Here is a 21918-nt window from a genome sequence, read left to right as displayed (position 1 = left end):
AAATCATAATTTTTAAGGATCATGACCAAAAAGGATGGGAAACTAATATAACCAGACAGAATATGATATTATCTTTCTCCTATATTTTGCTATTACCATTATTATTATTAAAACTATTATTATTATTGATACCTTGACATGAAATTAATGAAATGTCCTTTGAGTGATACATATTTCTACTTGTGGAGCTACATTTAAGATGCATCTAGCCAAGGTTCATACTTAGTTTTTGTAGTTGATTTAATGTTAATTTGAATTCTCTCTTTGCTATCATGTGACCCAACAATTAATTTTGATCACATGTATGTATGCTATATTTCCATGGAAAACCCCATATTTCTAAACCAATACTGTCTAAGTAATATGACATTTTTCCCCTAGTAATTAAGGCCTTCTTTTAACAATGTAAGAAACAAACTCTATACAAATACATCAGTAAAACTATTCAGCAGAAACTAATACTCCATATCTTGTGAAGAATGATGCCTTTTAAATATTATATAAGACTGTGAAAAATGTGGACATATTTTTGCCCTTCATAATTGTTTTATTTGAAGCTGAGTTCAATTTGTATCAATTTTTTATATAACATCTGTGCCACTATTTAATGCAAAGTATAAATAATGCCTGTACTATCAGAGACAATCTTTAAACAGCTCTTAAAAAATTAATAAAATAAGCAAATGGATTTGAGAAATACTGTATCCCACATTGCTTTAAAAATGTCAGACACCATGCTCTTAAATTCTGCCTGTCCTAGCTAAATCCTTCAATACCCTCTCCCAACAAAACAAAACAAAACAAAACAAAAAGGAAAGAAAGAAAAAGATCAAAGTAGAAAATCTTAAATTCTTACCTGTCCTGGAAAATCTATTATTTAAACTCCTCTGTGTACCACTCCTTATATATATAGTATTTTAGATGGATTGTTAATGTATCTTTTTTTTTTTTTCAAGTTATAGTAGTACTGTTTGCAGCTCTGAAGAGACAGCGAAAGAAAGAGCCTCTGATCTTGTCTAAAGAAGACATCAGAGACAACATTGTGAGCTATAACGATGAAGGTGGCGGAGAGGAGGACACCCAGGCCTTTGATATCGGCACCCTGAGAAATCCTGCAGCTATTGAGGAAAAGAAGCTACGGCGAGATATTATTCCGGAAACTTTATTTATCCCCCGGAGGACTCCCACGGCTCCAGACAACACAGATGTCCGGGATTTCATTAACGAAAGGCTGAAAGAGCACGATCTCGACCCCACTGCGCCGCCCTACGACTCACTGGCAACCTACGCCTACGAAGGAAATGATTCTATTGCGGAATCTCTGAGCTCCTTAGAATCAGGTACCACCGACGGAGACCAAAACTATGATTACCTCCGGGAATGGGGCCCTCGGTTTAACAAGTTGGCTGAGATGTATGGTGGCGGGGAAAGTGACAAAGACTCTTAACCTAGGATACATATTCGTTTCAAACAAGAGGAAGTAATTTTACCAACACCGTCTCCACTTCATGATATTTGACATTCAGGAGAATTTTCCTGCCACTCAGCACAATTTTTTTTTCCATTTACTTTTGAATTTGTTCATTAATTACATTAATTCTTTCCTGTAGGATGTCTCATGGAATATATACGAAATTTTATTTAATCACATCCAAGAGCCAAAGCTATGGAAGTTCAGTGTTGTCCATTTTAGAAATAAAAGATAATTTCAGAAACATGAACAGGATAGTTCTCCCTTAAGCAACCTCACAAACAAGCCGCTTCTGTTAGATACATGCCCTGCCCTTGCAAATTAAGCTTTTACAAAGGTGAAGAAAATGTTAAAGTATATCCTGTTCTGTACATTAAATTAAAAATAATGTACATGTGGTGTTAGTAGGTGTGATATGCAACCCAGTATACAAAACATTTGTGCAATTTCGTTTCATCAAATTCTATCTGCTAATGTTTTATATTTATATTTTTGTATTTATTTTTAAAAAATAAACCAGTTTTTACAACTACCTTGTCTCCAGCTTCTTTTTTCCCCAGAAAGGAAAGTTTTTCCATCGAATAAGTATCTTCATACAAAATTATATGACATGCAGGTAAGAACACAAAGTCATTATATGAGTGTTGAGAGTTCTAACCAAATTAATAAGATTTAGGTAAAGATTATTTTTTCACTGAGGTTTGTTATATTGTGGTATGTGATCAACTCATCAAATTAGAAGTATTAGTCATTTATAATCCATTTAAAAAATAATTACCATTTAAGCAAATTTAGACTTGACCATTTTATGTTAAATATCCTAAAACACCAACAATGCAGTTATTTCCTTTGTTCATATTCACTGAAATAAATTCTGGAAGAGTAAAACATTTTCTTTTTTTGTGACAGAGACAGTCAGAGTGAGGGACAGGTAGGGACAGACAGACAGGAAGGGAGAGAGATGAGAAGCAACAATTCTTTGTTGACGGCACCTTAGTTGTTTATTGATTGCTTTCTTATATGTGCCTTGATGGGGGGGGGGGGCTACAACAGACCAAGTGACCCCTTGCTTGAGCCAGTGACCTTGAGCTCAAACTGGTGAGCCCGTGCTCAAGCTGGCGACCCTGGGGTCTCAAATCTGGCCCTTCCACTTCCCTGTCTGATGCTCCATCCACTGTGCCACTGCTTGGTCAGGCTTTCTTATTTTTTGTATGACTTTTTTTTTTTTAATTTTTAAATTTTTAATTTTTTTTTTTTTTTTTTTTTTTACAGAGACAGAGAGAGTCAGAGAGAGGAATAGACAGGGACAGACAGACAGGAAAGGAGAGAGATGAGAAGCATCAATCATTAGTTTTTTCATTGCGTGTTGCAACACCTTAGTTGTTCATTGATTGCTTTCTCATATGTGCCTTGACCATGGGCCTTCAGCAGACTGAGTAACCCCTTGCTCGAGCCAGCAACATTGGGTCCAAGCTGGCGAACTCGGGGTCTCGAACCTGGGTCCTCTGCATCCCAGTCCGACGCTCTATCCACTGCGCCACTGCCTGGTCAGGCTATATGACATTTTTGCTATTGAGTTTTATAAGCAATGGAGTTCAGATAGATTTCAGACAAAGAATCCTTTAATGGAAAATATACTTGCCTCCCATGGTGACTTTGAAAATGCCCAGTAATGAGCATAATAATGCTGAATAATCCATTAAGATAAAGCATTGTAATTATGTTGTTTTCAAAAATACATTACATATATATTTCTTTGCAATAAAGTCTATTTTTCTGTCAGTGAATGATTCAATAGGAAGCATATGATAACACCACCAAAACCTGAACTGGCAGTTAATTATTCAGAAAGGCTAAGATCCTGAGGCCAACTGCCACTAACTGCTCCCTGCTTTCACAAGTTCCAAACATGATCTATTTATAAACGGACCACTTTGCTGGGCTTGCACTAAGAAGTCACATTCTCTCCTGAATATATCGCAAACAATACCAAGGCTTTGTGTTCTATCTAATCAGTGGGAATGCGATGTTTTTGGAGTGAGTTGGAATTCAATATTGACATGTCTTTAATGCAGAATTAATTATTTCAATCTTCTTGAATTATTTTCTTTCCCTCAACTTCCAGGCTGAACAGGCACACATTCCTCTGACCACAGACATTTGAGTTTGCATAGTAATCTAATTATAAAAGGAAAACAACATGTATCGTTAAAATTATTGTTACATTTTTCAGCTAAGTAACACATCAGATCGTCATAAAGCCTACCCTGGTCTACTTGCTATATTCCAAGAACCCATTTATGTACCCAGAAGACTGACTCAAAAGTTCAAAATGTAAGGAAAAAGAAAGATCTGATCATATATACTGAATTAAAGGAAGAAAAGACCCTCAGTATTCTAGTAGGATTATTCATTCAAATTAAGTCCGCAAAAAAAAAAAAGGAAAAGATTAAAAATGGTATATATTATGAGCACCTTTATTGGTTATGATTCATATCATATGATGAAAGTATAATACTCATTTGATTGAAAAATAGTTTTTAAGTTTCCAACATTAGCTGTTTTTATTAATATTAGATATCAGTAATTCAAATTCTTATTTGAATATTTTAAAGTGCCGACATATAATTTCAAACTGACATTAAATTGCTGTTATTTATTTTATTTTATTTTATTTTATTTTATTTTATTTTATTTTATTTTATTTTATTTTATTTTATTTTATTTATACATATGGCTATTCCTGGCATAATCCAAACCAGGTTTCTGTAAATTCTTTTTAAAGAGATTGATTAACTGACTTAATTTTTAGTATAAAAACTATATTGTGTAGAAATCATTTTACAGTGTACTGAAACAGGCTTCATTAATAGATATTTAATTTTTTTTTACTGAAGGTGATATATAATTAATTTCTTAGAGACCCTGATATTAAAAGGTATGCTTTTAATGACCAGCTGAAACTTTCTCAAGTCTTTCTTGCATGATGCTCTCCCAAAGAAATAAACAAAATGTAGATTATTCTATATCCAAAATATTTTTACATGGGGAGAAAAATATCTCTCAATTATGTTATTGATTCCATCAGACCACTGTGGACCTATTTATTTATTCATCCATTTATTCCTTTTCATCAGATATTTATAGCTTTTATTATAAAAATAAAATGGCCTTGAAGATGTAATAATAAATCATACATAATTTTTATATACATAATTTCTCTATGAATGAAAATTTTTAAAATGGCAAAACCATTATCAAACACTCAGAATTTATAACAAATCCTCTAATTTCTACTATTATTTTCTTTTTAATTTTTATTTTATTTATTCATTTTTGAGAGGAGAGAGAGAGAGAGATAGAGAGAGAGAGAGAGGAGAGAGAGACGTGGGGGGGGGGAGCTGGAAGCATCAACTCCCATATGTGCCTTAACCAGGCAAGCCCAGGGTTTCAAACCGGCGACCTCAGCATTTCCAGGTCGATACTTTATCCACTGCGCCACCACAGGTCAGGCCTCTACTATTATTTTTAAACAGAAAAATTATTGTCATTTTTATGTTTTAAATATTCAGATAAGTGAAATAAAATTTCTAAACCTTTGTTCAGTAGGATTGGTAAGTTAATCAATTTTCATTGGCTTTATTTTTAATAAAATAGCAAAGAAAGTTCATATGATAATAAATTCATGCTTTTAAGCTAAAATTTCTTTATGCTGTCAAGGGGATACTGTCTCACAAATGCAAGAGTTCCAGAGATTTTGTTGTTAGACTTAAACATATACACTATGAGTAATTACATGTCTAGGATGGTCTAAAATAAACCTATGATTTAAAATTCAGGAATAGGTATATCTACATATCTGGATTCATTTATCAATACATTTACCTAAGTGTCTATATAGAATTATATTTATACAATGCCTTCACGAGCTACAACACACCCTGCTGGCCATCTGTTGCCTTGCACTGACTTACCACCTGCTGCAGCTTCCTTGCCTGTGGTCGTACGTTTGCGTGGGCACCGCCGGCGGCGCTGCAGGACTGCCTGGGCAAGCAGCAACTACTGGTGGCCCTAAACTCTACTTCCCTGCCTCACATCTCTAGATCTGCTAGAAGTGCAGCTTGAAATAAAGTAGACCTTGGGTCTCTTTTTATCCCCTGGCCAGTTGGCTAGACTGTTCAATGCTTTGAAAGAGTGCATTGTTGGCTCACTGCGAGGGGTCAGGGCTCCTGCTCTAGCCACCAGGTGAGCATGCAGAATGTAAATAGTGTAGGATCGTGGCATCTCTTTTTATTTATTTTCCTCAGAGACACTAGAGATCCCAGTGTTTCCCCTTTTCTTTCAACGTTATGCTCAAGCCCAAAACTTTGTGCTCATTCTGGATCCTACTTCTTCAAGAAATTGAATTTGTTTCATTTTTTTATTAATTTTAACCAGGTGACATTGATAAATCAGGGTACATATGTTCAGAAAAAAATCTCTAGGTTATTTTGACATTTGATTATGCTGCATTCCCATCACCCAAAGTCCAATTGTCTTCTGTCACCTTTTAACTAGTTTTCTTTGTGCCTCTCCCCTCCCCCAAACCCCTCCCTCTCCCCCCCACCCCATAACCCCCACACTCTTGTCCATGTCTCTGAGTCTCATTTTTATGTCCCACCTATGTATGGAATCATATAGTTCTTAGTTTTTTCTGATTTACTTATTTCGCTCAGTATAATGTTATCAAGTTTCATCCATGTTGTTGTAAATGATCCAATGTCATCATTTCTTATGGCTGAGTAGTATTCCATAGTATACATGTACCATAGCTTTTTAATCCACTTGTCCACTGATGGACACTTGGGTTGTTTCCAGATCTTCACTATTGTGGACAATGCTGCCATAAACATGGGGGTGCATTTCTTCTTTTGAAATAGCACTATGGTGTTCTTGGGGTAGAATTTGTTTCTTTTTTTTGTATTTTTCTGAAGCAGGAAGTGGGGAGAGACAGACAGACTCCCGCATGTGCCCGACCGGGATCCACCCGGCATGCCCACCAGGGGGCAACGCTCTGCCCACCAGGGGCGATGCTCTGCCCCTCCTGGGCGTAGCTCTGCTGTGACCAGAGCCACAATAGCACCTGGGGCAGAGGCCAAGGAGCCATCCCCAGCGCCCAGGCCATCTTTGCTTCAATGGAGCCTCGCTGCAGGAGGGGAAGAGAGAGACAGAGAGGAAGGAGAGGGGGAAGGGTGGAGAAGCATATGGGCGCTTCTCCTGTGTGCCCTGGCCGGGAATCGAACCTGGGACTTCTGCATGCCAGGCCGACGCTCTACCACTGAGCCAATCGGCCAGGACGAATTTGTTTCATTTTTAAAAATATACACAGAATCCCACCACTTCTTACTGTTTTCATTCCCTGGCCCAAGATACCACACTCCTTTTCTCCATAATTAGGAGCAATTAAAGTCATACTAGTCTTTCTCCTGTCCCTTGCACTACTTACACTCCACTATCAGCATTGAGGTTAAACAAATCTTTTCAGAATAAATTTCTCATTTGTTTATTCCCTGGTTATCAGTGCTATATCTTTCTCATTTTAATCAGGGTAGAAGACAAAATCCCTAGAACGTCCTTAAAGTCTCTCTATGTTCCTTTGACGTCTTTTGTAATTTATTTACTCTGCTCCATACTCGCTCTTTGCTGTTCCTACTGCCCTCATGTATTTACACTGACCATCCTTCTTCCTCCAGCTTGTGTTCAAGTTCTTTACCAAATGCTGTTCTTGATGGAGGTGTACCCTGTCCACCCTACTTAGAGCTGTAGAATTTCGCTAGACTTCCCATTGCTCTTATAGTTAGTTCATTTTTCTCTCTAATACTGCCACCTTTTCAACATGTTATATAACTTATTTGCTTAAAATTATTATTTTGTCTCCTTCAAATAGACTATAAATTTTATGAAAACATGACTTTTATCAACTTTGTTCATTTTGATGCTCAATAAACAGAATCATATCGCTGTTTAGATGCTCAATATGTATATTAAATTTCTGCTTTTTCCGTAAAGAGTAAACTACTTAAAGTTATATAATGTGTCTTAATGATTTGTTGTTGTTGTTGTGGTTTTATTTCTGGGAAATCTTTTTCTTCCAGACTGGTATAAGATAAATGAAAATTAACTAATAATTATTTTGGCTAATTGTTTTAGAAAAATAAGGGCAAATTTTAAAGGAAACACAAATCTGAGAAAGTCAAAATATTATTTTAAATAAAGTTATATTAAAAATGTGTTTGGAATATTTGCAAAGTGCCAGAGATTATGACAGTGGAAATTGACATAGAATATAATAAATGCTACAGGCAGAGAATGACTATCTTTCAGGTTCTGTTCCAATGTGGTTGAGGTCTGAGTCATCATTTGGGGGACTTTAATAATGCTGTGAGTCTGATAAAAAGAGTGTTTATCCAGGAAGGTTTTGAGGAAAACTATGAGAAAAAGGAATATTGAAGTGGAACAGAAGACCAGACAGTTCAAGGAAAACTCTCCTACTTCCTGACTAAATGGCACTAGAGTTAAGTTTTTCAATTGATTTGTTTCTTTTATTGTTTTCTATAATAGGCCATAATTACTGTGTATAAAGGGTTAGATTTGTATTTTACTGATTACCTTAAAGGAATTTCATTTGTTGAGATTATTATTAATGTACAAAAAGAACTGCTTTCCAATTTACCTAAGGATGGATTCTAGAGAAAACCTTGAATCAAGAACCTGCATCAAAACTGAGAAAGAGCTGAGAGAACTGCTGTGGACAAACCATAGCACTTGGAGCCAAAGGTAAATTTTGGTGGTTAAAAAAGTTGACACCCTGGCCGGTTGGCTCAGCGGTAGAGCGTCGGCCTGGCTGCGGGGGACCAGGGTTCGATTCCCGGCCAGGGCACATAGGAGAAGCGACCATTTGCTTCTCCACCCCCACCCCCTCCTTCCTCTCTGTCTCTCTCTTCCCCTCCCGCAGCCGAGGCTCCATTGGAGCAAAGATGGCCTGGGTGCTGGGGATGGCTCCTTGGCCTCTGCCCCAGGCGCTAGAGTGGCTCTGGTCACGGCAGAGCGACCCCCTGGAGGGGCAGAGCATCGCCCCCTGGTGGGCAGAGCTTCGCCTCTGGTGGGCGTGCCGGGTGGATCCCGGTCGGGCGCATGCGGGAGTCTGTCTCTCCCCATTTCCGGTTTCAGAAAAGTACAAAAAAAAAAAAAAAAAAAAAAAAAAAAAAAAAAAGTTGAATATATATCTCAGAGCATTTTTATTTTTTCTTTAAGGCTAAAAATATAGTACTTTAAAAAAAGCCAACAAAAACACATATATTATTTAGTGCACTAAAACATTTATTATGCAGATTATAATTTGCATCCAATTTTCCTGATGATCTCTTTTCTCTTCTTTCTTTCTTCTTTCTTTCTTTCTTTCTTTCTTTCTTTCTTTCTTTCTTTCTTTCTTTCTTTCTTTCTTTCTTTCTTTCTTTCTTTCTTTCTTTCTTTCTTTCCCTTCCTCCCTTCCTCCCTCCCTCCCTTTTTCCCTCCCTCCCTTCTTCCTCCTCCCTTCCTCCCTCCCTCCCTCCCTCCCTCCCTCCCTCCCTCCCTCCCTCCCTCCTTCCTCCCTTCCTCCCTCCCCACCTCTTTCTTTCTCTTTCTTTCTTTCTTTCTTTCTTTCTTTCTTTCTTTCTTTCTTTCTTTCTTTCTTTCTTTCCCTTCCTCCCTTCCTCCCTCCCTCCCTTTTTCCCTCCCTCCCTTCTTCCTCCTTCCTTCCTCCCTCCCTTCCTCCCTCCCTCCCTCCCTCCCTCCCTCCCTCCTTCCTTCCTCCCTTCCTCCCTCCCCACCTCTTTCTTTCTCTTTCTTTCTTTCTTTCTTTCTTTCTTTCTTTCTTTCTTTCTTTCTTTCTTTGTATTTTTTTTCTAAAGTGAGAAGCAGGAAGACAGAGAGACAGACTTCCGCATGTGCCAACCAGGATCCACCCAGCATGACCACTAGTGGGTGAAGCTCTGCCTATCTAGGCCTTGCTCCACTGCAACTGGAGCCATTATTGTGCCTGAGGTGGAGGCTAGAGAGCCATCCTCAGTGCCTGGGCCAGCTTTCTCCAATGGAGCCTTGGCTACGGGAATGGAAGAGAGAGATAGAGAGAAAGGAGAGGGGAAAGGGTGGAGAAGTAGATGGGCACTTCTCCTGTATGCCCTGACCAGGAATTCAACCTGGGACTTACACATGCCGGGATGACACTCTACCATTGAGCTAACTGGCCAGGGTCTCATTCTTTATTTTTAAAGATTTTATTTATTGATTTTTAGAGCAAAGAGAGAGAGAAAATGTGGGTGGTGGGAGCGGGAAGCTTCAACTCATAGTATATAGTTATTTCTCATATGTGCATTGACCAGGCAAGCCCTGGGCTTGGAACTGATGACCTTTCTGTTTCAGGTCAATGTTCTACCCACTGCACTACAACACGTCAGACATTATTATTATTATTATTTTTATTATTATTATCATTGTATTTTTCTGAAGTGAGAAGCAGGGAGGCAGAAAGACAGACTCCTGCATGCGCCTGACCAGGATCCACCCAGCAAGCCCACTAGGGGACAATGCTCTGCTCATCTGGGCCATTGCTCTGTTGCAACTGGAGCCATTCTAGTGCCTGAGGTGGAAGCCATGAAGCTGTCTTCAGTGCCCTGGCCAACTTTGCTCCAATGGAGCCTTGACTGCAGGTGGGGAAGAAAGAGACAGAGAAAAAGGAGAGAGGGAAGGATGGAGAAGCAGATGGTCAATTCTCTTGTGTGCCCTGGCTGGGAATCGAACCCGAGACTTCCACACATGGCTGATGCTCTACCACTGAGCCAACTGGCCAGGTTTCATTATTTATTTAAGGCAACAAATACAGTATTTACCTCCATGATGAACTCATTTCATTTTTGCATGTGGAAATCAATTAAACACAAGAAGATGGGAAAAGGACTTTTCACAGTTCTAATTAGCAAGAGGAAAAACAAAAAAAGGCAAATAAGGATACTTCATACAACCTTATTACCTACTATTACAATAAATGGTATTGTTTTAGCATCAGCACAATGGGTATTCTTTCTTAAAGGATGTTCATAGGGAAGGATTAATGATTAACAGGAGCATAATAGAAAACTAGTAGTCAGCATGTGAAAACTCTTCCAGCTGTGAAATTTTCCTGAATTTGGAACGTGACATTTACAACTCCACAGGAAGGATAGGACAACAACTTCATTCCCAAATTTATCTGAACAAACCTCCTACACAATGTGAAGTATTTAGAAGCATTCCTAAAACTCTTGCCATGATTCTTCCCTCTCTGCTTTTACATTCAATAGGATTTTAAATAATTTTTTTTATCAATGTGAAAAACTCATGCCACTGTTTTACAGTTTATATTTATTTCTGTCTCCACTAATAATATAGCTTAAAATAAATCTCTCTTAAATTATTTTTGTTTTTGTCAATGTACCTTTATAATAAACAGTCAGCCTTACCAGGCAGTGGCACAGTGGATAGAGCGTCGGAACGGGACATGGATGACCCTGGTTCAAAACCCTGAGGTTTCCAGCTTGAGCATGGGCTTATCCAGTTTGAGCAAAGCTTACCAGCTTGAACCTAAGGTTGCTGGCTTGAGCAAGGGGTCACTTGGTCTGCTGTAGCCACCTAGTCAAGGCACATATGAGAAAGCAATCAATGAGAAACTAAGGTGCCGCAACAAAGAATTGATGCTTCTCATCTCTCTCCCTTCCTGTCTGTCTGTCCCTCTCTGTCTCTGTCACAAAATAAAAATAAACAACCAAACTTGGTGATGGATTCTATTTCTGACCTATTTTACTTTCTTTTTTTTTTTTTTTTTTGGTGATAGAGAGAGATGGAGAGAGGGACAGATAAGGACAGACAGAAAAGGGAGCGAGAAGAGAAGCATCAATTCTTCGTTGCAGCACCTTATTTGTTCATTGATTACTTTCTCATTTGTGCCTTGACCAGGGGGCTACAGCAGACCGAGTGACCCCTTTTTCAAGTTAGCAACTTTGGGCTCGAGCTGGTGAGCTTTGCACAAACCGAATGGAGCCCGCGCTAGAGCTGACGACTTCGGGTTTTTGAACTTGGGACCTCCGTGTCCCAGTCCGACCCTCTATCCAGTGCGCCACTGCCTGGTCAGGGTATTTTACATTTTTTAAGAAAGAGCAGAATGTTTATATTAAAAAGTTATTTGTTTGAAAATACATTTATCTTTTTTTCCAACTTTATTGAGATATAATTGACAACATTTTACAAGCATAAGGTATACAACATGATTTGATATATGTACACTTCTTCTCTACATAACTTGTAAATTTCTGTTTCTTCAAAGAGTCAAATTTTACTGCAGTCAGAATATGAATCTACATTTGTAACAACTGAGCATAGAAAATATTCATTCAAAAGGGCATAGGCACTTAAGTATATAGTTCCAACATATAGAACATTCTCTTGGCATATCTATAAAGTTTAGATTAAAGCAACTCTGATTTTTAGGTTACATTTGGTTAAACACTTAAACCTGAAAAATTCTAGTTCTAAGCAACACATTGGACACCTAAGAAGGTATTATATAAATACTTGTTGAATGATTGATTAATCTTGGCATTCTAATACTTTGTTTTCTAATTTTGGCACTGTGGAAAATGTCAGAATCCATGCCTTCCCTACCCTCAACCAAAAAGGCAACATGTTTCATTCATATTTGAAAAAGCATATTCCAGAAATGTCACAGTAACCTTTCAAGATGACAGTCTCTGCCTAGGAATTCTTGACAGCAGCTATGCACAATTATGCCAGCTATATATTGAAACTTTCTTACATCATCTTCCCAGAAGTGATAGCCTGCCCAGATAGCATTTAGATGACTGGAATGAAATGCAAACTCAGTGCACTCTTTTATAAACTTTATTTTTGAGCCAGAAATAGAAAAGTTGAATTGAATTTCTGGTTTATTTACTGTCCAAGTGAATGGTGTAAGTTATTTAAAGATAACCATATTAGGTCTCAATTTCTCTGTCTGTGAAGCTAAAATATCTCAGTGAAATACTAATATAGAATATCAAACACAATGAATTTTTTACTTGATACATTCATTGCTATAAAATTTTTAATTTTGTTGAAAAGCAAGAAAAAGATAAACAGAAATGTTATTCTCCAAATCACTCAAAATATAATGATGCATCTTTTAAATGGTAAACGTAAGGACAGAAAGTATCAATGATTAATAAAATACTTAATGTGTGTTCTTGGAAAACTTATATATGAAATTGTAAGGTTGTGTGTAATTTTTTATAATAGCAATGATTAGTATGATGAAGATGATGATGGCAAAGATGATGATAGTAATTAAAATGTACTTCAGGCATTGTTCAAAGTGTCTTACATATTTAGTTAGTACACATTTAATTGTTACAGTGACTGTGAGGTAAGTACTTTTATTATCTTCACTTTACATATGATGAAATACAACTGAGGATTAACTATGTGAAATTTCCCAAGGTTCTACTCTTTTGACACAATGAAAACATGTCTAAGATTAGTGCTCTTAAATGCCAGTCTTACTGTCGGTAAGGATATAATAATAAATCTTGATATCTCTAGGTGCAGTGATACTGAGAGGATTTTTATCAGCAGTGTTGTTATGGACAATGAATTTTTATTTAGAAATATACTAATATTTCAACTACAGACATTTGGCCTTAGTTTTCACAGATAATTGGGCATCATCTCAGCCAATAAAAATCTGTATAATCATTATCTGTAAGCAGTTGGGTACTTGGTTGTCGGATCACGCTCTCTAATATAAGTGGGTCATGTTGCAAACTCTGTCCTCTGTTGGGTTGCTAATGTTAAAGATGGCAAAATAATAAGAAAATCAAAATGGTAAAAGATACATTTATCGGGTGAGAGGATGTGAATGATGTCCTTTTTAATGTCAAAGGAGTGTAGGCTAATTCAAAGCCCTAGCAAGGGCATCCTTAGAGGGATTGGTAGTTGGTATGGGGGATTTGGAGACCTGGGGACCAACAATGAAGCAATATGAGAACTTGGTGTAAAATATCTATCCATTTGTAGGGATGATTATTGTTTAAAAGCTTGAAGTCAATATCTTTGAGTAGAACATTGTGTCTCTACATCCACTGCTTGAGGCTGGTAAGCAAGGAGGAAATTCCTCAAGATTCCATGTTCTAGAGCCCATGGATGAACAGTTTTGGGAATGAAATGGGTACCTCGTCTTAAGTCAGTAACATCTGGTGGACCAAAGGGAGTGAGCACACACTTGGTTAGGAAGGAGATTACAAGATGGTGGAATGTAGAATTTCTGGAGGAAGCAGCCAGCAGGAGTGCAGTGCAACTATCCAAGATGGCAGCAGTGATCTAATAAAAACAATTGGCCTCCATGAATAAGGTCACCCAGAGGCCCAGGTTTCCACCTGGGAACCTCCCAGGGCTCTTGTTTGGAAGTATTGAGGGCAATTATTTACCGCCTTGTGACTAGAGCTGTGGTGTCCCCATGCCTATGTTCCCAATCAGTGAGTGCTGTCACTCCCTTATAGTCTGATATAAATGGGCCCATTCTGCCTGTGGGTATGACACCTCTGGAGGAAGTGCTCTCTGTCTGTTGTTGTAGGGGATGGCTCATGTGGGGCCATGAAACAGACATGTAATTTGGATAAGAAGTCTGCAGTGTTATTATAGTGTGCTTTTGGTGTTTGTGAATGTAATCAGCGTAGGTGAGTTTGCTTTTCATTCAAAATGGAGGATCCCCAAAAAGACTTTTTTAAATCATAAAATTATCCTTTTGCCATTGTCCAGAAGAGACTATGAGAAATCTATTGGCTATCACCTAGGAGACAGTAAAATGTGTGCCCTTGGGACTGACATTTTTACAGCCTATAGTAGAGCCAGGTACAATGCTACCAATTCTGCCAATTGAGCCAAGCTAGGAGAGTACTCCACACCTGGGGTCTCAGCTAACCACTCCTTGGTGTCAGTTGACCTAGGTGGCTGGTCCTTGGATCTTATGGGGGTCAATGACCTATCTTCTCTGCTGTAAATATTGTGTTATGAGCTGTAAATCTTCATAAATGGCATCGCAAGAGTAGCATACCATTTATATAAAGCCAAATGCAGCAGTGAGTTAGTTTGAGTGAACTTAGGTTAAGCACTTTTAGATAACCCTTGGAAAGTCAGGTAAATGTGTACTGGGTGCCTTCAAAGCTGAAAGCAACTTGAGGTTGTGAGTCTTCAGTAGTTGGGACTGAGTAAAATATGTTGGCTAGATCTAGGACAGCAAAGTAGAGGCCCAGAGCTTCTTGGCTGTCATCTATCATCTCAATACTATTGGGAATAGGAATCTTATTAGCAAGAACCTGTACATTTAAGTTTGATAGTCAATTGTTAATTTAATTCATTGGTGGCCAATTTTAACAATGGCCATATAAGACTATTAAAAGGTTTAGATGGTGAGTCTACTGACTACAGGTCAAGCATTATCTTTAATGATAGTCTGAAGGCCCTCTGTACATTGTTTAAGCTAATATCCTGTGTTTACTCTTATCACCGGAGTAAACAGGTGGACAGGTTTCCATTTTGTGGCTCACAAAAATACATGCAAAAAAAAAATCCAAGAATTTGGGTTTATTTCATCAAGTGCATACCTGGACAAGGGTATCCATACCTATAAGAAGAAAAGAGAATCGAGGGACCACTACCATGAGCATCTCCTTTAGAGATATGAAACCAGTAGACACATCCAGTTTAGTTCATACTCCCTTTATAGCTTTCTCTGTTCTCTTTTGTAGGTTGTGGGAAGGTCCCTTGGGTAATTTAGAAAGGTCACCTGGAATTACTGTAACTTAAGTTTCTGTGTATAATAGAGACAAGAATGTCTGGATATTGTTTTTGTCCCAGTCGACCACCAGACTTGTAAATGCACGATTATCCCCAGGACATGGGGCAAGCTCTGGGCAGCTGCCTCATCTCTAAATTAATGCCCTGGTGAAGCTGTTTGAGACAGAGGGAGGCTTGAGACCCTCTGATGACCTCTGGACCTTTAAGATTGAACTCTGTAGTGAGGTGATTGCTTGTTTTGAAAAGAGGAACCTGTATCTGAGCAGCTCAATTAAAATTTCACTGGAGACCCAACTAGTGAGATGCCAATATAAGGAAGTCTATTATTTAGAATTGCCCCAAAAGTTAATCTCTGACGATGTTGTCATGAGGGCTCTAGGACCGGGAGATGAGAAGGTTGCTCTTTGAGGTGTGCTGAGAGGCTGACCTTGTAGTTGTGAGCCTTGGTGCTATAGAATCTGAAAGTCTGGTAAGTATCTCTCCCTCATGGAGAGCCACCATGTCTATTCCCTCCATGGCCTCCCACATACTGGGGAATTCCCTCCAAAAGAGAGGACTGCGAGTCCTGTAACCCATGGGAGGACACTCCTTGTGGGTGAGCCTGTAAGCATTCTAACACAAGGGGAGCTTGGCACCATGCCCTAAAAAGCCAAGGGAGTGGAGAAAGAGATTCTCCCTCTGTCTCTGAGGCTGCTGCCTTCAGAATTGGAACCTTTCTCCTTATTGAGAGCCTTGGCTATGTGGCATTGAGAGCATGGGTGACAGTAGCCTGAGCTTGCCTTCTGGCTGACCTCGTCCTTGGGAGGCCCCTCATGGGTGTGTTGTCAGGCTCACCAGTGTCTGTCAAGAATTTAGGCCTCAAGCTTTGGTGGTAGTTTAAAAAGTTACGCACTTTGGAGTCCTTAAAACACCAGCTAGTTGCCTCATTTCTTAACAGTCCAGAAACAGTATCAAACACTCTCAACAACCAGCCAGCTCTCTTTTCTTTCCTCCAGCTGTACCAAATGTTTTAAATATTTTGAATCTTTTTAAAATGTATTTATTTTTATTTATTTTTTATTCAGTGAGAGGAGGGGAAGCAAAGACAGACTCCCACATGTGCCTCAATTGGGATCCACCTGGTGATGCTCTACCCATCTGAGGTGTTGCTCTGTTTCTCAGAACAGAACTTTTCTTAGTACTTGATGCAAAGACCATGGAGCCATCTTCAGCACCCAGGGTCAACTCACTCCAATTGAGCCAAGGAGGAGGAGAAAAGAGAGAGAGAGAGAGAGAGAAGCGAGAGGGGGAGGGGTGGAAAAGCAGATGGGCGCTTCCCCTGTGTGCCCTAACCAGGAATAAAACCCGGGACATTTACAGCTGGGCCAATGGTCTATCACTGAGCCAAAAGGCCAGGGCAATATTTTGAATCTCAAGACAGTTAAAGTTTTGAGTTTCAGGTTCCAGTTCTCTATTATCAGTCACTAATTTGATCATTGCGTTGTCACTGTAAAGACCTGCAGTGGTCGTCCGCAGTGCTGCTCCCCTCTCTAGGGTGTCCCAATCAGCTTCCTGGGCTGGTGTCAACCACTACTAGTGTGATGGCGCCAGAATCATTAGAACTGGTCCTTACACCTTGAGTCCATAGAATCAGCTCATTGGCAGATTGTTTTGTCTATCACTGAGCAGTGCCCAGTCCACTTCTATGAGCATTTTCATTGGGTGATAAGCTTATTAACTCCTTGGGCATTCAAGGAGGCTGGCACTAGGTGCTCTGGCAGTTTGTATTGGGTCATTAGATTTGTGCCACATGCTCCACAGATGAGACCCATAATGTCCACAGAGCTGGGAGACAAGAGGCCACAGCAGCAAAGCGTGCAGCCACGGTAGGGTGTGCATCTCAGTCACACTTGCCTTTGCCAGGGTTCATGATTTCTTGGGTGAAGGAGCCACAATTAATACTGGTTAGAGTTCAGAGACTCGGCACTGGTTGAAAACACAGCCGTAAGGCCAGGGGAGTCACGCTCTCCCCCTTCTAAGAGCACTGTCTAAAACCTTTATGTGGTGACAGTCACCTTTTTTTGTTAACATCTAAGTATTATGTTGAGACTGGCTAAAATAATAGTAAAATTACTTAGGAAAGTAAAAATGTTTCTTTAAAACTAAACAGAATTTCTATCACTAGAATATAACAGAACAGCAAAAAGGCAGAAATAATGCCTTAAGCAATTTCTATTTTCATACATTAATCAAAAGATCATGCAGACATAACACAATTATTTCCTATCTCAGTTTCCAGTCTCAATTTCCTTTATGAATAAAAGGGCTTTGAACTAGATGATTACTTTTCCAACAACTGAGGTTTTATGCTTAATATCTTTAATCGTTTTTTGTTTCTAAAATTGCTTTTGTTTCTGTGTCATGTGTTGAATATATATTTTTTTATTTTCAATATTATACACACAAATGTATAGACATATCCACACACACACATGCACAACATAACTTCTGATTTTTTTTTATTTTTTAAGTGAGAGGATTAGAGATAGTGAGACAGATTTCCTCATGTGCCCTGAATAGGGATCTGCCCAACAACCCCCGTCTGGGGCTGATGTTTGACTCCATCGAGCTATTTTTAGCATCTGAGTCTCACAAGATTGGACCAACAGAGTCATCCTTAGCACCTGGGGCCATGCTTAAATAATTCAGGCCACTCACTGTGGCAAGGAAAGAGGGAGAGAAGGGGAAGGGAGAGGGAAGAAGTAGATGGTCATTTCTCCTGTGTGCTCTGACCAGAAATCAAACCTGGGATGTCCATATGCCAAGTCAATGCTCTATCCGCTGCACCACTGGCCAGGGCCACTTCTAATTTCTTTTATTGGTGGTTTACATTCCTCATCATCTTTCACTGTGATTGCTTCCTTATACTCACATGTTCATTTTTAAAGCTCATGCATTTTGTTTTACGCTAGCTAATGATACCTAACTGGGACTAGAAGAAGAGTGAAAGTATAAGCCCTATCTTTTTTTTTTAATTAAAATTACGGCACTATTTTTTTAAATTGTGAAATTTAAATTTTATTTTATTATTTTTTTTTAATTTTTTTTTTTTATTCATTTTAGAGAGGAAAGGGAAAGACAGAGAGAGAGAGAGGAGAGAGACAGAGAGAGAGAGAAGGGGGGAGGAGCTGGAAGCATCAACTCCCATATGTGCCTTGACCAGGCAAGCCCAGGGTTTCGAACCTTAAATTTTATTTTTTAATAAGAGAAACTATTTTAAATTTTAATTTACCATGGACAACATATTTTTAATAAAATGTTTGGATAAAGTAGAAATACCCTTATTTACTAAAAAAGTATTTATTCAGTGACTATTAAATACCAGATGTTGATGCAATCTGATTCTCTGGATATCAGGATTGAGCAAAACAGACCAATGTCTGTGTTTTTATGGGGTTAACATTTGATACAAGTAAAGTTAATATGTGTATTCACTCACACATTTTAAAAGTTTAATTTACAACCTGACCAGGCAGTGGCACAGTAGATAGAGCATCAGGCTGGAATGTGGAGAGCCCAGGTTCGAAACCTCCAGTTGCTGGCTTGAACACAGGTTCATCCAGTTTGAGCGCAGGTTCACTGGCTTGAACGTGAGATCATAGACATGACTCCATAGTCACTGGCTTGAGCCCAAAGGTTGTTGGCTTCAGAAAGGGATCACTTGCTCTGCTATAGCCCCCTGCTGGGCAAATGAGTTTGAAAAATTTGTATTTTTTGAGTTGCCTACATTTATTGTTAAAAAATGATGCTAGGCAGCCACGTGTGTACTTGCCCTCAGAGCAGGGCAGTTGATTGCAAATTGTAGATTGCATTCCTGCTTGAGAGGGGCCATTGTTTTGCAATGTTTGCTGGAGGAGGGGTCTTTGTAGGACCAGGTAGTTTAGAAGAAGGAGAAGAGGCAGGAAGTAGCCATGTTTACAGAGCGAGAGCAGAGAGAATGCAGGGTGCTGAGGAAAAAGCCAGTTTTGCTGAGAGAGAGAAGGTGTGCAGATGGGAAACCCGAGCTGAGTGGCTTTAGGAGCCCTGTAGAGGCTTGTGGGGGCCTTGGATTCTAGGAGGAACCAAAGAACATTTTCCGAGTTGTAGAACTGGAGAATGCATCAGGGTTTTATGAGCCCTGAATGCCCTGTGTGTTTGCTCATTGGCCAGTGCGAGACTTTAATAAACGAAATGGCCCACCATTTTTTGCTCCACTGTTATCTTTACCATCTGCCCAAATCCAATGGGAACCTGCATGTGAATGGCCATGATGGTGGAGGCCCTAGGCCCTACACCCCCCATCAAGGCACATATGAGAAAGCAATCAATGAACAACTAAGGAGACTAAGGAGTCACAATGAAGAACTGATACTTCTCATCTCTCTCCTTTCCTGTCTGTCCTTATCTGTCCCTCTCTTTGTCTCTCTCTCTGTCTCTGTCACAAAAAATTTTTTTTAAATTAAATTTTAACTTACAAATATTTTATGAAAAATAGTTATGATCACTCGTGTGATATACCTAATGTTTCAATTCACTTTCATTTCACTTAAATACACTCATAGTGGCCCAAGTAAAATGGTTTTGTGATCTACAAGTAAGTTATATCTAGCAGTCTGAAAAGGATCCTTTCAGTGAGGGAGGAAAGGCTCAATCTCTTTGATTTTTCTTCCACAAGTTTTCCTATAACCCAAAATAATTTCTCATCTTCTCTGTCCCATGCACTACTTAACCAATAATCTGCAACTGTCTATTGTAATCCACAAGCACCCTGCAAATGGTACATGCTAGCAGGTGGTTTGGGAATAACCAGAAGAAACCCACAGATACTTCACACATGCTGCTACCTAGTTATCATCTGCACTCCAGCGATTTCCTGTTCTTTGTTATATGACATTGAGTGTCTTCAATGAGCCAACAAGCAGGTTAAGATTACTCTTGGTCAATTTGCAAAGGAACAAAGGCACAAATAACTCACCCTGTTTTATATCTTTAATGTGTGGCTTCTTGTCCACTTCAATTTTGGGAGCTTTGCCAAATATATGCAAAGTATAATTTCCACCTTAATTAATTTATAGAACATTTTTATCACTTCTGTACATTGGTTAGTTCCTGTTTCATCCACCAAGTATTATGTCAGCTATAGGATATTCATGGATATCATTTATCATATTGAAGATGTTACTTTCTAGACCTAGGTCATGAAAGTGTTTATTATGACTAGGTTTTAAATTCGGCAAATGCTTTTCCTACATTCATTAAGATGATCACATTGATTTTATCTTTTATTCTGTTAATGCAGTAAATTACACTAATTGATTTTGAATATTGAGCACATTATTTAAGTCATTTATATATGACCATTTATTTAATCCCCATACTGAGGAGCCACTGCGCCACCTTACCCGCAGGTGTTGTAAAGTACTAAAAGCTACAGAATCAATATTCATATTTTAAGAAGCTTGAAGAACATTTTATTAATTTGGGTTAAGGTGTGCAGAGAAATTGTGAGAAATAGTCTCTGTACTGTGTGATTGGCATAAAACCAGGATGGCCCTTGGCATTGTATTGTAAATGCAAAGGGGAGGAAAACATGGGTTCCCAGACATTCCACCAACCCTGTGAGGAAAGGGGTGAATGGCTAGCCAGGTGTAGGAAGAGAAAGCCAAAATAAATTTCTTCTTATAGCAATGAGCCATTTGCGGGCATTTGTCCCCACAGAAACTACCTCTCCTATGTAAATGCATGTGGTTAACACGTGTGACTCTGGACAGAGAGATGGCAAATAAACACTAGATAATATAGAAATGTCTTTTAATATGTAAAGAGACATTTTTCTACCATTGTTTTGGCTTGTAAATTTTGTTTTCTCCAAAATGATGTATGGCTTGCAAATTGAACATGGTCCTATCATGTTAAAGGTCATATGACTATAACCAATAGTGGTAAAGGGCTCCTAATTGCAATTTTTTACTTTTGTACTTCCCACTTACAAAACTATAAAAATTAGGTAGAACAAAGGGCCGGCGCGCTCTCCCTCAGATTTCTGTCAGAGTTGCCGCTGCTTGGCCAAGCTAGACAATAAAGCTTTGATGTGTAATCAACGGACTTTGTTCATGTCTTCAATGTTTCGGGTCCCTCCGGATTAGGCTTAACACATACTATCTCAGTGAAGGAGATATGTTAGTCAAATAAGTGTGTAAAATATAATTTTTATGTTGGCTCACTTACAGTTTGCATTGGGGGCTGGGCAACACCAGGTATATGTGGTCTGTGAAATTGCAAATTACCTTCCTGCTAGGGAAGGTCCATTGTTTTGCTAATGTTTGCTGGAGGAGAGGTTTTTATGCCAGAAAGTTTTGAAAAGAGCAGGTGTAAGGCCAGTAGCCAGGGCCACCATCACAGCTGCCTGGCCCATGCAGGTTCTCATTGGATTTGGACAGTCGGTAAAGAAACAATGGAGCCAAAAACTGGTGGGCCACCATCTTTAATTCTAGCTTGCACCTGGTGGGCAAGTAAAAACACACACT

At 38.9% G+C, this 21918-nt stretch overlaps 1 protein-coding gene across 1 annotated transcript in view; it reads left to right on the top strand.

Moving 5' to 3' along the window:
• Window positions 1–1951, top strand: part of LOC136313582 (cadherin-10) — a 161836-nt gene extending 159885 nt beyond the window's left edge. The window contains exon 12 of the mRNA XM_066244116.1: window positions 957–1951. Within this exon, the coding sequence (XP_066100213.1) occupies window positions 957–1447 (491 nt within the window). The 3' untranslated portion in view covers window positions 1448–1951. The remainder of the gene's footprint in view (window positions 1–956) is intronic.
• Window positions 1952–21918: the final 19967 nt, after the last annotated feature.

This window comes from Saccopteryx bilineata, chromosome 1 (genome assembly GCF_036850765.1).
Source record: "Saccopteryx bilineata isolate mSacBil1 chromosome 1, mSacBil1_pri_phased_curated, whole genome shotgun sequence".
Taxonomy (NCBI): Eukaryota; Metazoa; Chordata; class Mammalia; order Chiroptera; family Emballonuridae; genus Saccopteryx; species Saccopteryx bilineata.
This window is presented reverse-complemented; position numbering and strand designations above follow the sequence as displayed.